The following is a 16,944-nucleotide window of genomic DNA, read 5'->3' as shown; positions in this document are numbered from 1 at the left end:
TGGCAGTAGTGTGTCAAGGTTCCCACTCAGCTACTTTAGATCCTTTGAATTTAACAAGGGGCCGTTCTGCTTGCAAAACAAGTGCAGAGCTATAGACCTCCTGTGGCTCTTTCTTATGTAGCTCTGAACAGCCCAGCATATGCTGAGGAGTGTTTTCTCCTGTGTCTTGCTCAGGGTACCTTTCCCTCATGCATCTGATTGGTAGTGGTCCCAAGGTAGTGGAAAAGTGGATCAGGCAACATAATTGTTTTTGTTTTATATAGTGCCATCTATGTACATGTCACTTAACAAAGGACACTTATGACAAGGTTCCTTCTCTAAGGGGCTTGCAGTTTAAAATAGACAAAGAGGCCACGTCTGAACATCACAATAGGCCACCAACTATGATGAACTCTGCATTAGCAAAATCACATCCACTTTGTTCCTCCCAGTACATGTTGGGAGGAAACAAACCACAACCCTTGGTTTAGTGTTACGTTTCACACTCCGAACAAATATGTAACCAAGGTTTCTTATTGGCTTGTTGATTTTCTTTTTTTGAATGAAATCAAGCACGTTTCTTAGTTTGGATATAATGCTAAATAAGCAATTGTGGCTTGTTTCTTCCCAGTGCAAGCTGGAAGGAGTGACAGTGCAATTTTACTGATGTACAGTAAGCCACAGAAGCATCAGGGAAGCTGGGGAAATGGAGGCATGGCTAGTCGGGGGGAGGGAGAGAATATACGATTATTTCAATTATATATATCTTGGCTTAGTTACAGTAAGGTATAGGGACCAGGGTAGGTGATCCAAAAACTTCCAAGATAATTTTGAGGACTTAAAGGAATTGAGGGAGGTGGCCACACAGAGGCATTTTGAGGGGCAGTTCCAGGAATTAGGAGCAGTAATGGAAACTAGGAGTTGTTTCAGAGAATAGGACCCCTTGGGATGTGTGAGAGTGGTGAAGATGGATGAGCAAAGGTCAGAGGAAGGAACGTGTCAGGAAATTATATAGCCATGAGAGTGGCTGTATTCTGTAGCCAGCATGGATTTTTCACATTCAGCAATGTTAAATTGAAAATACCCCCCATGCCATTCCAATGCTTCCCATAAGCTCATTTCAAAACAAAACCTTACAAAACCTGAACTCAAACGCTTGCTTAATAACCCTCTATGTTTTCATAGCGATACACAAAACACTCAGAGAGAATCAAGAGTTCAAAGTGCAAAACAAAAGAAGAAAAATCCAGACTCCTGTTGGACTTTTTTCTGTCAGTGGTCTCCTAATTTTAGCTCCTAATCCCCTGACAGAGTTCCAATGGCCAGAGTGGTTTAACAGTCAGCCCCTCTTCTGGGGATTGTAGCCCTGTGAGGAGAATAGGGCATCCCCTAGCAACTCTCAGCACCCTTCACAAACTACACTTCCCAGGATTCTTTGAGGAAAGCCATGACTGTCTAAAGTAAAATAAAGGTTTGATGTGGATGTGGCCCGGGACAGCTTTGGTTTAAATTTGGGTGGGAGACTACATATGTCTACTGTAGAATAAAAAGGTGGGGGAAACCCTGAAAGATAATGATACTGTTAACAATGTTATCCTTTTGGAAAGGGGCTTTCCCTCTGCCCAGTGCCCACCCACCAAATATCCTCCCCTCTCCCTTCCACCTTCCTTCCTACCCCAGCCCTTCCTCCCATGCTCCTCCCCCAGGTCAGTTTCGCATATCCTAAGCATGATTGCACAAGAATTAATCCCACTGAACTCAATAAGCATGCAAGTAATCAAACCTACCCAACTCTCCTCCTCCCTTCTGCCCCTCCCCTTCCTTCCTCACTCCTGTCCCTTACAATCCCCTTCCCCTTCTCCTCCCCCATGGTCAGTTTCACCTATCCTAAGCATGATTGCACAGGAGTAAACCCCATTGAACTCAATAAGCATGCAAATGATAAGACCTTTCCCCTCCCTCTCCTCTCCTCTCTCCTCCTTCACCTCTTCTTCCTCTCCTCCCCCTCTTCCTTCCCTGCCCACTCCAGCCCTCCCCCTTCTCCTCCTCCCCCGTGGTCAGTTTCACCTATCTTAAGCATGATTACACCGGAGTAAACCCCACTGAACTCAAAGCATGCAAATGATCAAACCTGCCTTCCTCGTGTTCTCATCCCCCCTCCTCCCCTCTGCCCTTCCTCCTCCCCTTCATCCAGTTATAAAATATAACCTCCAGTTTGCAACACAAAAGGCTGTCTTCACCATCAAATGACATTGACCAATAAGTAGGCTTTGAAATTAATAAAAATAAATTTTACACAGATTTCTAGGATGAGAGAAATATGATTTTTGAGGTGAGATTCTCTGTAGAAACAATAGTAACACTGGAAAGAAGCAACACCAACATACAAAAAATGAAATTCTCTATCTTTGAAGATGAAGTCTTGATTGCAGGTGTTGCCACCACTCACAGTATGCTCAGAGGCACATGTTACCAAATTCTTCCAAGCTACACAGGAAGTGGGTTGAACTGTAAAAGACCAACCTAAACTGTGTTTGCTTTTTGACAAATTTGTAGGGCAGTACAATATCTCAGAGGAGGTTAGGTCTCCTGCTCCCCTGGTGCATTCACTATAGCTGCCCAATTTCCCTGCTTTTTAAAGTTTGCTAGAAATATCTGTTGGCTACAGTTACGTTCTTAAGCCACAAGGGTTTTTTGCCTATTAGTGAATATTGATTGATATAGTAGTAAAAGTTGTATTTAACAAGGCATGCTTTTATTGCAATGCCCTCCGAGCTAACGTCAATTCCATTTTGGTAGCTCAGTCTCAAAATAGTCTCAGTACAAACTTAATTCATCATTTTGTTGTTGTTGTTGCCTTGCTGCTTAGACACGGAATAATTTTGAAAGCACGAGGCAGGAAGTAGAACGACTTATGCAGAGAATGAAGTCCGCCAGCCAGGATTACAGGCCACCAAGCCAGTGGACAATGGAAGGGTACCTCTACATACAGGAGAAACGTGAGTAGTAAATAAGTCCACATGCCTCTGTTTACCAGTTGCTGGAAATCATGTGGGAAGAGTGCAGGTGCTCTCAGGTCCTGCTTGCATGCTTCCCATAGGCTTCTGGTTGACCGCTGTGAGACCAGCAGGGCACTTATGTTCTTATGACAGATAATGTTACATCATACTATGAAATAAGTGTTTTGTGTTTTTTCCTTCAATGTATTGATATCTTTCAGTAAGGTTTGATTAGCATGAAAGGGATTTAATAATTACCCCAGTCATCTACAGAGCCAGCGCCTTAGAGCTGGTCTATATTTTACAGACATTTTACAGACTATCAGTGATGAATTCACCACCTATCTTCAGCAGTAATAGTTGTTTATCTGCTCTTAACCTCATGGGGAGCCATGATTACAATGTCTGGTTTGCACAACACAGTAAACCAAACTATCCCTTGCTGGGACTGCATGAACATACAGGCTTTGAGAGGAGCTTGCAGCCACTTTGCTTCTCTCTGATCCCAGACCTTCCTATGGTCATGCCATGCTAAGCTTAGCCAAGGGTTTTTTATTTTAATTTTTTATTATTATTATTATTATAAAATGTATATCCCACTGTGATGTTCTTGTATGTCTCTGTGATTCCACCCCCAGATTTCCCATGCATGGATCAGGAAATCCCCTGGGAAGTCTGCCTCAGCCTGGGTCAGATATGCCCTCTGAACCCCAAGCTGCACCCCACCACCTTTTCTCCTGAAAGGTCACAACTGGTGTAGACTGTCAGTATCATAGGTATAGAATTGGACCCTGATTTGGTAGCACACCTGACCATATTGATACGCAGAATTTAAAAGAAAAAAATTATTATTTGCAATATGTTAAATGTTAATAATTGGTGATTAAGATGTTGTTGTCCCTACTCTACCTATGTATCCTACCCCTCTAACCACAATAAAACCTCCCTCTACACCCCAGCCCCTCTACCTTGATGTTCATTTCACAGTCCCTAATCCTATCTCCCTCTAACTGTCAAAATCAACCACTTTTCTCTTTCAAAAACCACTTGGAACTCTCTCACATACACCTTCCCATCTGCCAGCCATATATCATCCACACCTCTTAGCATTCTGTTAACTCTTTCCTACCTGAATAATAATCAAAACAGTTTCAAATATATCAACAAGGGTCATTACATCCCCCCTTCCTTCCAGAAGGCGTCCAGGGTGGCAAACAAACACTAAAAACATCTATAAATCATCTTAAAAACAAAACAAAAGTCTCAAAGAAAACATCTTTTAAAAAATCTTTAAAAACAATTCCAACACAGATGCAGACTGGGATAAGGTCTCTATTTTAAAAGCTTGTTGAATGAATAAGGTCTTCAGTAGGCACTGAAAAAAGAGCCGGCAGCTGTCTAATATTTAAGGGAAGGGAATTCCAAAGGATAGGTGCCACAACACTAAAGATCAGATTCCTATATTGTGTGGAACAGACCTCTTGGTGAGATGCTTCCCCCAGGCACCTGGTTGGCCACTGTGAGAACAGGATGCTGGACTAGATGGGCCACTGGCCTGATCCAGCAGGCTCTTCTTATGTTCTTTATGTTCTTATGGTATCTGTAAGAGACCCTCACCTGCAGAGTGGAGTGATCAACAGGGTATATAAGGGGTAAGACGATATTTCAGGTATCTTGGTCCTAAGCTGTATAGGACTTTGTACACCAAAGCCAGCACCTTGAACTTAGGTTTGGTTTGGGGTGTTGTCTGAACTGAGACTTGTGGTTAAACTCTCTGCTCACTAACCATGAACTGTAATGAAGAACAAACCTTGGCTACAGCCTGTGATTAATAAGAAGAGAGCCTAATCATGAGCCCGGGTTTGGATAACATGCTAAATCAAATCTTGGCTTAGCTTAGTGAGGCATGGGACCAAAAAGGAGCAGGGTGGAGCAAAGTGGCTGTGAGTATTCTCTGGAATCCTGCATGTTTGCACAGTTCCAGAAAGCTATAGCTTACCAGCCTTTCTATATTGTGCGAACCAGACCATTTTGAATAACCTTGCCAGGCACCATTATTGGCATGGGATAGGAGGAGGGAGGCATCCAGTGTATTGACATCGTTGCATCAAGAGCTTGAAAAATATTACGCGTGGAGTATGTGAAAAATGTTACACCTGGGGCATGTCTCGAGGAAACACTTTGTTTTTGTTTTGCAACACTGGTGTGATAGCTCCAAAATGTAAACTAGCTCTTAAGCTGCTGGCTCTGTAGCCCATAGGATCAAATTCTAAAATCATATGTGCAATGACAATATAGCCTGAAGTTATGGTTGACTTTCTCATCCAAGTGTTTTGCTCCTGTTGGAAAGTATTTGAACTCCCTACTCACCCCCCCCGTGTGTGTTTTTTAAAGCAAACGTTCCCTCTTTAGTAATAGTGGCAGATTGCTTTGAGCACCTTTTGTACCCTTTAGTTGACTGGTACTAATAAAATGCTATTAAAAAAAATATGTTAAGCGGAAGTTACCTTGGGCATTATTAACAGAAGAGCAAGGACAGAGTGAAATGCTGGGCACATGCAGTGCTTCACTAAATAGTGAAAGGCCAACTTGACATGCTCTCACTGAAGAGGAAAGGATTTGGTCATTTGTTTAGGCTAAGGGGAGTGAGGGGAATGGCACAGACATAATCTTGGTCTCAGGAATTAAGGCACTGTGTTTCTTCTGCCCACAGCAGATTGTGATTATGTGGTGAAAATAGTATACAGTATGATTCTGTAAATCTTGAGGTAGCAGGAGTGGTGATACTGGGGTGCCTTTGCCATTACTGCTGACAAAGCCAGTATGAAATGCACTATGATATATATTAATAGTTCACCCTCTGAAGGCGAATAGCTTCTCTGAGACTTGAGGTTCTCAGCTTACCTGTTTGCTTCTGTTTACATGGAAAGTGATGGAAGCAGATAAGAAGAGCCTGCTGGATCAGGCCAAAGGCCCATCTAGTCCACCATCCTGTTCTCACAGTGGCCAGCCAGATGCCTATGGGAAGCCCGCAAGCAGGACATGAGCGCAACAGCACTTTCTCCACTTGCGATTCCCAGCAACTGGTATTCAAAGACATACTGCCTCCGACATAGATGTGGGGTGAAGTTTGAAGTATGTACTCTACTGAATATTTCTTTAACATTTCATTTTCCATTTGTGAGTGAATGTTTCCCTATAAAAGTAGTGTTGAATATCGAATAACATCTATAGGACTCCTTCAGTTGACCTTAGTTCAAACACCCATTTTCTTCAATAATAACAAGAATGCGTGCCACAGAACACAATTTTTTGACACCATACATTCAGTATGGTCCTTGGTGCCAAAGAAGTTGCATACCTCCTCTTGAAACTGTGTAGTGGAGGAGGGCAGAGGAACTAACTATACAGGTGAACACTGGCTTAACTGATCAAAGAAATAATAAAGGGCCAGACAAATGTATTGGACAGAAGTCTCAAGGGCTATTAGCTATCATGGTTAAATGGAACTGCCACATTTAGATGCAGTATACTTCTGCATACCAGATAATGGAGTCAAACAGTAGAGGAACACTAGTCATTATTATTATTATTATTTTATTATTTATTAAACTTTTAAACTGCCCTACTAGCAGAAGCTCTCTGGGCGGTGAACAACAAAAATACTAAGATACACAATATAATACAATAAAAACATATAACAATAAAACAGTCTAAAATCAATTACAACAAATGAAAAATCAATAGCTTAAGTTAAAATGCATTGGGAAAGAGGAAGGTTTTAACTTGGCGCCGAAAGGATAGCAGTGTCGGCGCCAAGCGTACCTCCTCGGGGAGGCTGTTCCACAATTCGGGGGCCACCACTGAGAAGGCCCTAGATCTTGTCACCACCCTCCGGGCCTCTCTATGAGTCGGAACCCGGAGGAGGGCCTTCGAAGCAGAACGCAGTGAGCGGGCAGGTTCATATCGGGAGAGGCGTTCCAACAGATATCGTGGTCCCATGCCGTATAAGGCTTTATAGGTTAATGCCAACACTTTGAATCTGGCCTGGAAGCATATTGGCAGCCAGTGCAAGCGTGCCAGAACAGGTGTTATGTGATCGGACCGCTTGGACCTTGTCAACAATCTGGCAGCTGCATTTTGCACTAGCTGCAGCTTCCAAACTGTCTTCAAAGGCAGCCCAACGTAGAGCGCATTGCAGTAGTCCAAACACGAGGTTACCATAGCATGTACCACCGATGTAAGGTCCTCCTTACTCAGATAGGGACATAGCTGGGCTACCAACCGAAGTTGGTAGAACGCATTCCGTGCCACCGAGGCTACTTGAGCCTCAAGTGAAAGGGAAGAGTCTAGAACGACTCCCAAGCTCCGAACCTGCTCCTTTAGGGGGAGTGTAACCCCATCCAGGATAGGTTATGTATCCACCATCTGATCAGAGAAACCGTCCACCAACAGCATCTCAGTCTTGTCAGGATTGAGCCTCAGTTTGTTAGCTCTCATCCAGTCCATTGTTGCGGCCAGGCAACGGTTCAGCACATCGACAGCCTCACCTGAGGAGGATGAAAAGGAGAAGTAGAGCTGCGTGTCATCAGCGTACTGATGACAACGCACTCCAAAACTCCTGATGACCGCACCCAACAGCTTCATGTAGATGTTAAAAAGCATGGGAGACAGAACCGACCCCTGCGGAACCCCACATTCGAGAGCCCACGGAGTCAAGCAATGTTCCCCAAGCACTACCTTCTGGAGATGACCCGCCAAGTAGGAGCGGAACCACAGCCAAGCAGTACCTCCAACTCCCAACTCCGCGAGCTTCCCCGGAAGGATACCATGGTCGATGGTATCAAAAGCCGCTGAGAGATCAAGGAGAATCAACAGAGTTACACTTCCTCTGTCTCTCTCCCGACATAGGTCATCATACAGGGCGACCAAGGCCGTCTCAGTGCCAAAACCAGGCCTAAAACTCAATTGAAATGGATCTAGATAATCGGTTTCATCCAATAGCGCCTGGAGCTGGCCGGCAACCACACGTTCCAAGATCTTGCCCAGGAACGGAACATTTGCTACTGGTCTGTAGCTGTTGAAACTTTCTGGGTCCAAGGAAAGTTTTTTCAGGAGTGGTCTCACCACCGCCTCTTTCAGACAGTCAGGGACCACTCCCTCTCGTAAAGAGGCATTTATCACTTCCTTGGCCCAGCCAATTGTTCCTTCCCTGCTAGTTTTTATTAGCCAAGAGGGGCACGGATCAAGTATCGAAGTGGTTGCATGCACCAGTCCAAGCACCTTGTCCACGTCCTCGAGCTGAACCATGTCATGTTGCCTTCCTTGCTTGGAATCTTGCCAGAGACACCTGGCTAGCTTTTGTCCCAAACAGATTGTGCAGGCTTGATAGGACTTCTTGGCCTGCTATAGCATGACTAATCATGTTCTTAACGTTATCAGTTGATGATATTCAAGGGTTTATGGATCCTAATATTTAAAAAGGCAACCTGCAACACCTGAAATTGCATTCCGGGAATTGAATATCTGTGCTGTGACAAGCTAACTTTTACACATATTTAGGAACCCATACAATACTAAAGGAGTGAAATCTAGAAACAGGTCCTCACAAAACTCACCCAAAAAATGTCTGGTTCGAACACTTTTGCCCAGCCTTAATGACACTGACCTGAGAGCATAATGGATGACAAAACCAATGTTCTATATATTTCACCATGAATATTTTTCTTTAGCATTTATCCTAATAAAAGAGGGAAACTTTCTTTTCACCTTCTGTTGTCTCCCCCTCTCCATTTTTCTTTTTCTTTTTAGGACCTCTAGGATTCACCTGGATAAAACATTATTGTACCTATGACAAAGGGACAAAAGCATTCACAATGAGCATTTCTGAAGCAAAATCTGGAGGGAAAGTAGTAAGTATTATTCCAGACTGCCTTCTAAATTAGAAAAAGATGCTGTGCCTTTTCATCCACTGATTTTCAATTTATGAAGTGGACGCCAACTAGGAAAGGTGTTGCTAGCTACAGGGTTAAGGTGTGTCCAGACCAGTGAAGGTTTTATGTAGTCTGCTATTGACAATCCAAGAGAAACCTGTATCACATTTTGTCGCCAGCTACAGTTTAGTCCTGGTTAGAACTCTCTACTTACAGCTCATTATTATTATTATTATTATTATTAACACACGGAGTCAGAAGTGTGGAGTTCAGACAGCCTATTTTTGGGGCAAAGCACCTCAACAGTCTGAAACCATAACCACCACACTACATACAGCCACAAAGGGAGAATGAAGGACAGGGGAAAACCCTAAAAGTCAACAAACCCAACTACCAAACTGTCCATGTCTTGGTTTACTGACAGTTCTTATTGTATTCTTCTTGTTCACCGCCCAGAGAGCTAATGCTAGTGGGGCGGTATAAAAATTTAACAAAATAAATAAATAAATAAATAATAAAGTATTATTATTATTATTATTATTATTATTATTATTATTATTATTTAATTATTTATTTACACGCACCCCGCCTTTTGGCCAAAGGCCCTCAAGGCAGCTTACAAAGAAAAATAAACACAAGTATAAAAATACATCAATGAAAGCAATACAGTTTACAAAAATTAAACTAAATAACAAATAACATTATTACGGGGGGAAATGTCCAGGAAAGAAACTCAGAATTGAAGACCTTGTCTTAAAAGACATCCATCCTTTTTCCTGCAATGTTTTGCATCTCAGTGTCACAATTCCCTGACGTCTGTTCCAACTGAGGGCGGTGGCGGCTCCATGGTCTTTTTGGTGGTGCCAACTCCCACAGCTTGAGTCCCGACGCCCACCAGCGGCATGTTGTGGGAGCCGGCAAGGATGAAGCTGCGGCTGGGAGAGGACACAGGGCCACCGGGGGAGGAATGCGGCACCATGGGTGCAGGCCGCACCGCCTCAAGTGTGCAGACACACTTTTTTGCACTTTCTGGTCCCGCTTCATCAAAACGAAATCTGACAATATGGAAGTCTGTGGGATTAAATTTAAGCTTTTGGTTGGGGGTCCAGAACTTTCTGTTTCCTCTTTGTGTCATTTACTGTGACTATTTGCTCAATGCATGTTAGAGCAACATCATCACAGAGAAGCTCTTACCTTCTTTAAGAAATCTTTTCCACATTTGGCCTAGACATATCTGGCTGAACTTTCTTCTGTGTCTCACCTCTCATCCTCTTTCTCTTTGGCCTTTTCCATGAATTAGTGTCATTGTGCCTATGCATTCATTCAGCAACACACCTTGCAAATTTTCATCAACTAATTTCATTGTGAGCAGAAGCAAAACCTCGGGTAGCATCCACAGTGCTTGAACTGAAGAGATGGAGCTTTAGTATAGCTTTCTCCCTGCTGGGCTGTCTTTCTAAACGAGAGGAGCTATTTTTGGAGCATATTGTCCATCTGCAATCTGATGGGCTGCTGTCCAGAATTTTTCATACATCTCCTTCGGCCCAGTGTTTTGACAGAGTCCTCTCCAGTCATTCTCCACTTGTGCAATGTGCATGTGGAAAGGGGGGGAGGAACAAGACTGCGTGGCTGGCTTTACCCTTAATATCTCTCTGCTGCCCCCATCCCCATCTTTGTACATAGTAGGTCCCTTTTCAGACCATCAGGTTCTATTTGTGAAGACTGGAGGGCAAGGCCAGCATCCTAATTCCACTCTCTGGTTTTTGAACAGCTGAAGAGGTTCTGCTCCTAGCCACTTTACATCTCATTATAGTCCCTACCAAACCCCATTTTTGTTGGTGTAGGGACAAAAACACTTTTTTAAAGCAAGCTATGCCAAATTTGTTTATTGGGGGGGTGCATGGGAGGAACTGCACAAATTCAGTATTACTTTAGGGTACGGCTGCAGTTAAAGAAAGAGTTAACCAACCTCCTGATTTATCTAGTAAGCCAGCAATCCAGGCAGAGCAGCTCATGGGCCATAGGAAGCATCAGCTCTCCTTCTCTGAGGGTTAAAAGAGACCTCAGAGAGGGAGGTCTCATGTTGGTTTCCCCCTCTCTGCTGCTATGGAAACTCAGAGGCTTACAATGTTGGTTTTCCTGTCTGTGTTGCAATGGGAACTCCCATGGCCTTTCCTTACCAACATCAGAGCTCCCGACATCAGTAGGACTGAAAAGGGTGTGTGCTGGGATGGCAGATTGGCAGCAGGTCGGGAGAACCAGGGGAAGACTTGAATCCCAGGAATCCAATGCGCTCCCACTCCCTGCCATCACCCAACATGCTCCCAAGCCAGAGATTAAACTACTTCGGCTCTGGAGTTGCTATACCTTGTTCACATTTGTTTGTTTCCCATTGTTCCCAGTGTGAGGGTAAAGGTAAAGGTAAAGGTGTCCCTGCACTTATAGTGCGAGTCGTTTCCGACTCTTAGGGTGACTTCTTGCAACGTTTGCTAGGCAGACCGTATATATGGGGTGGGATTGCCAGTTCCTTCCCCGGCCTTTCTTTACCCCCCAGCATATGCCGGATACTCATTTTACCGACCACGGATGGATGGAAGGCTGAGTGGACCTCGACCCCTTTTACCGGAGATTCGACTTCCTCCTTCCGTTGGAATCGAACTCCAGCCGTGAGCATAGCTTCGGCTGCGTTACCGCCGCTTACCACTCTGTACCACTGAGGATATAGATTAAATAAAGAAAAAACAACCAAGGAGCTCATGAGCTTGGAGGGCACTGGATGAAAAGAAGAAACTGCTTTGGTTCTCACACACATACTCCCCTGCTTTAGGATTACGTTGTAAATCTGCATGTATTTGCAGCTTGTAAACAACAATTCTGAAGGAAATCTTGGTTTTGAATGCACACGTCTATCACAGCAGACATCGCCTCAGAACAGCCTTTTCCTCTCTCTGTGAGATAATGCTTCTGAGAAGGTGCTTGCTACTCACAGATTCATAGATTATTTTAATTTCAACTATTTTATTTTATTTTATTTAAAGAATCTACTGCCCAGTTTAACCTGAAATACCTTTTTTAGCAGATAAAAAAAATTTTTTAACCAGTTGAATGTTGTACCTTTGGAGGTGGTGGATGATGAGCCTTGTAGTTCTGGGAAGTGTGAAGATGAGTTCTGGGAAGTGGAACAGCCTAAGGGTGGGCCATTTTCCACTTTGGATAAGCAACTTGGCTTGAAGGCGGATAACTACAACCATTAGGCCAATTGACTATAATGGGCATGTTTAGCCTGGAGAAGAGAAGACTGAGGGGAGATATGTTAGCACTCTTCAAGTACGTGAAAGGTTGCCACACAGAGAAGAGCTGGGATCTCTTCTCGATCGTCCCAGAGTGCAGGACTTGGAATAATGGGCTCAAGTTTCAGGAAGCCAGATTTCGACTGAACATCAGGAAAAACTTCCTAACTGTTAGAGCCATACGACAATGGAACCAATTACCTAGAGAGGTAGTGGGTTTTCTGACACTGGAGACATTCAAAAGGGAGCTGGACAGCCATCTGTCGAGAATACTTTGATTTGGATCCTGCGTTGAGCAGGGGGTTGGAGACCCCTTCCAACTCTACTATACTATGATTCTTTGAATGTTGCCTCTTGAATAACTGGGCAGCAGATTTTTATATTTGTGGATGTAGAATGGTTTAACACAAGCATTTATAAAAATGTTAGCTGGCAAGAGGCATTCTCTCTTATTTCAGAGGAATGATCAACGACGCTTCTAATATGATGCCCTGATACATTTGTGCATCATGTAAAAGCAAAGATAATAAGCTGCTTGCTTCAGCAATATTGGTTTCACCAAACGAAAATCTATGCAAGTTTAATTGACTAAAACTCATGTGACTGATTAATTAATTAATTCTGGTTACATGGGAGTGGGCTTTTTCATGGGTGGCTCCAGAATGGTCTCCCTGCCGAAATAGAAGAGCCCCATCAGTATTAACATTCTGTTAGCTCTTGAAGACACGCCTGTTTGGACAAGCATTTCCCTGATCCCCTGACTTGAATCTCCAGCTTTTATTGTTGTTTTAAAGTTCATTTATTTGTTGTTGTTGTTGTTGTTTATTATTATTTGATGTACATCCCGCCCTTCCTCCCAGCAGGAGCCAAAGGTGGCAAACAAAAGAACTAAAAACACTTTAAAACTTCATAAAAACAGACATTAAAATACAAAACAAAACAACTTTCAAAAGATTTTATTAAAAAAGCTTTGAAGACCTTTTTTTTTTAAAAAAAAGTTAAAAACATATTGGTTTTTTTAAAAAAAAGGTTTAAAAGCATATTAAAAAGCAATTCCAACACAGAAGCAATGATTATGTTGTTTTAATGGGCTTCTTATATATGGATACTTTTAATGTAGTTCTGCTATGTATTTTAGTTATGGGTAGCTGTAGTTTTATAATTGATTTTATTCTTATTATTTTGCTGTTGGCTTTTATTTGTTTGTGAACTGCCTGAGTAATTCTTCTTGAAATGAAAGGCAGCGTATGAATTCTGGTAACAGTAGCACTACTAATAACGTTAAATTGGTTGCAGCCCTAATGCATGTGGATATTTATATCCATATTTATTACTTGATATTTCATATTTAAATATGGCTTATTATTTTATATTATTATTTTATTTATTATTATTTATTGTTGATTTCTACCCTACCTTTTGGTCAAAAGGCCCTCAAGGCGGCTTACAAAAAACCACAAATATAAAAATACATCAGTAAAAACCATACAATTTACAATAGGCAATACATAAATGAATAAATGTGGGTGAGAAATATATGCTTCTGTTATGATTTGCGTGTGCATTTTTTAAATATTGTATGGATATTTTTATGTATATTGCCCTACAATCCATGTGTGGATTAAGATGCAGTTTAGAAAATGTGAAAACAAACAGAAAAGAAAAATATATAATAATTTGATGGCTCCGCATTCTAGTGTCCCTATTTCTGATGTTTTGCAGAATGGTCTTGTGCCAAATACACCAGAAGTGTTCAAGTTGAAATCCTGCATCCGGAGAAAGACGGATTCAATTGACAAGCGCTTCTGTTTTGACATTGAAGTAGTTGAAAGGTTTGAGATTTTATAAACGCCTTTTTTAAAGATTGATTTATTTCTGCCTCATTGTGCTATGCCGTAAAGAGTAAACACATAGATTTGTGTCTGGGAAATTATACTGTGTGTTTCACTTTTCGTACAGACTTGGCTTTGAACAGTTGCAAGGAAATAATAGCACTCTAAGTTGGATGTATTGAGGGATATGGCCTTTAAGGTCATGTTGAATTAAAATAATTTTAACAGTTTGCGATCAGAAAGGCTTATGTGGCCTGTAAATATTCACTGATATCCAGCCTCCACCTTAAAAAGATAGCTTAACTCAAATGGGCTGTCTGATCCTTTGTAAGTGTCTTATGCATACGATTACCCAAGAAGGAAAGTGATTTCCAAAGACACCCTTGCCAGTAGGCAGATGCTCTGGACATTCATAACACTCCTCTGTGACCTCTCCCTTACATCCTGTACGTGTTCCGTCATCTTCTTTAGCTCCTCCCGAAGTCTAACATCACAAAAGATTCTCTCTTCCTATTCCATGGGATATAGATGCCTAAAACCTACCTTTCGTCAGTGGAACATAAGAGTCACCCTAAATGTAAATGTACTGCCTTCAAGTCGATTCCGACTTATGGTGACCCTATGAATAGGGTTTTCATGGTAAGCGGTATTCAGAGGTGGTTTACCATTGCCTCCCTCTGAGGCTGAGAGGCAGTGACTGGTCCAAGGTCACCCAGTGAGCTTCATGGCTGCGTGGAGATTCAAACCCTGGTCTCCCAGGTCGTAGTCCAACACTCTAACCACTACGCCACACTGGCTCTCAAGAGTCACCCTGGATTAGATTAAAGTTCTCCCTAGTCCAGCAACTTTCTTTCCACAGTGGCCAGCCAGATGTCTCTGGGAAGCCTACATGCGGGACATGAAGGTGATAGCCCTCTCCACTGCTGCTCCCCTGCACTTTTAGGCTTCATATAGCCATCATGACTAGTAGTAAGTCAGTGGCAGAGCATCTGCTTTGCATGCAGAAGGTCTCAGGTCCAATTCCCGCTATCTCCAGGTAGGACTGGGAAAGACTCCAGTGTGAAACCCGGGAGAGCCACTGCCAGCCACTGCATCAGGGTGTTTGTCAGCTTCAACCATCATGGTCAGTGGTCAGGGATGATTCATTTCTTTCATTAAATGTATGTCTCGTCCCAAAGGAGCCCAGGGTGACAAACAGCAAAGAGTTAAGTTAAAAGAGTACAATTTTAAATAAAATCATATTTAAAGCAATTTAAAAAAACAATTATTTAAGAGCCATCTAAGACTATTTAGAACATGGTTGTGAACCTGCCCTTCACCAGGGATTATCCTGCCTGACACCCCATGCTTGGTCCAGGAAATCCCCACCCAGTAGGACGCTTGCCTCAGCTTGGGTCAGATATGCTCTCTGCCCCACAAGCTTCAGCCCTTCCATCTTTTGTCCCACCCAAAAGGTGGCCACTGGTGTGCCCCATTAGCACAATAGGATGTAGGTACAGGAACTGCATAGGACCCTGATATGGTAGCACATGTAACCGGGCAGACACACAGGAATTTAAAGGAACAAAATAACTTTATTAAAATACAAGCTGTTAAATAGTATAGTGATGTATAGTCTCTGCCTTCCCTACCTGTCCTTCCCCCCTCTAACTAATATGTAATCCACCCTTTTCCACCCAGCTCACTCCCACAACACAACCTCCCTCCTTCCACTCCAAATCCCAACAACAAAAATCTCCTAATGGTCAAAACCAACTGTCTTTTTATTCAAACCTTCTTTAGAACTCTCACGTACCGGCCTCCTCCCACCTGGCAGTCTTAACATCACTCATACTCCCAGGCAGTCCATCAACGCCTTCAAACCCGTAACATCTTTAATATTAGTTCCCAACAAGTGGTTTCGTTACAAACATATATAGTCATTTAAAAGCAATCACCTAACCCCACAGCTATTAATTTCACTGTTTCCATGGCCAGTATCTCTCGGCCATCAAATAGGAATGTTTTCCCAGAAATCAGTGAGATACCTCAAAGGGGAACCACCACTGAAAAGTCCCTGTAATGGGTAGTTGCCAACTGGACAACAACCAGAGGTGACACCACCAGAAGGCCTCAATTCCTGCCAATTGTAGGGCTTGAGATGGTGGATATTGGGCGAGTTTAGGTATATGGGTCCCAACCTGTTTAGGGCTTTGAATCCTGGTACTAACACATTGAATTGGGTTTGAATTGGGCTTGAGAGCTCACCAGCAGCCAGTGCAGAGCTTTCAAGACCGCTGACACATGGTCCCATTGGACTGCCCCACATACTTTCCCTTAGTGGTGCATTGTAATGATCAGTGCAGATCTCCATGTGATGCCTCTCAGCTAGATCTGTTATTTTCTGTGCATGTACAGGAGCAAATGTACTAAGATGCTGTAAGCTAAGGGACTTCCTTTCCTGAGTTTTCCTTCTTAGTTGTTGTACTAAGATTCAGAGTGACTGCATTTGAGCAGAGCTTATGAGTTTTAGGAGGAAACTTTAGAAATTCCTGATCCTAACCTCTGGTGTTGGCTGCACCACACACACAGACTAGGCATATTCATTTGCATTTCACCTTACCATGCATGACACACACATATAAACATATCTCTTTCCCTCCTGCCCCCCTATTATTCCTGGCTTTAGTCTGGAACAAAGCCCCTCCCCACAGTCTGGAACTTCCCCCCTCCCCACACTTTTTTTTTTTTTTTTTTTGCGGCTGGGTTGAGAATAAAACCCTTGTTATAACAAACAAACTGAAGATTGTGCAGCAGAGAAAGAGAGAACCCCCCCCAGCCCAATTTCTTTTCTCCCCTACCTCTTTCCATTTTTCCTGGCTTGCTTGCTCTCCACAGTTGTCTCCACACTCCTCAGTCATTCCCACACATG

At 42.9% G+C, this 16,944-nt stretch overlaps 1 protein-coding gene across 2 annotated transcripts in view; it reads left to right on the top strand.

Annotated features, from left to right (window-relative positions):
* ARHGAP42 (Rho GTPase activating protein 42) overlaps nt 1-16,944 on the top strand; it is a 261,972-nt gene that overhangs the window by 192,756 nt on the left and 52,272 nt on the right. For both annotated transcript variants that reach the window (XM_061628763.1, XM_061628765.1), the window contains 3 exons: nt 2,849-2,978; nt 8,790-8,890; nt 13,924-14,033. In XM_061628763.1, the coding sequence (XP_061484747.1) occupies nt 2,849-2,978; nt 8,790-8,890; nt 13,924-14,033 (341 nt within the window). The remainder of the gene's footprint in view (nt 1-2,848; nt 2,979-8,789; nt 8,891-13,923; nt 14,034-16,944) is intronic.

The sequence above is a fragment of the Rhineura floridana genome, chromosome 5 (genome assembly GCF_030035675.1).
Source record: "Rhineura floridana isolate rRhiFlo1 chromosome 5, rRhiFlo1.hap2, whole genome shotgun sequence".
NCBI classification, from domain to species: domain Eukaryota; kingdom Metazoa; phylum Chordata; class Lepidosauria; order Squamata; family Rhineuridae; genus Rhineura; species Rhineura floridana.
The sequence above is the reverse complement of the archived record's forward strand: the minus strand, read 5'-3'. Positions and strand labels throughout refer to the sequence as shown.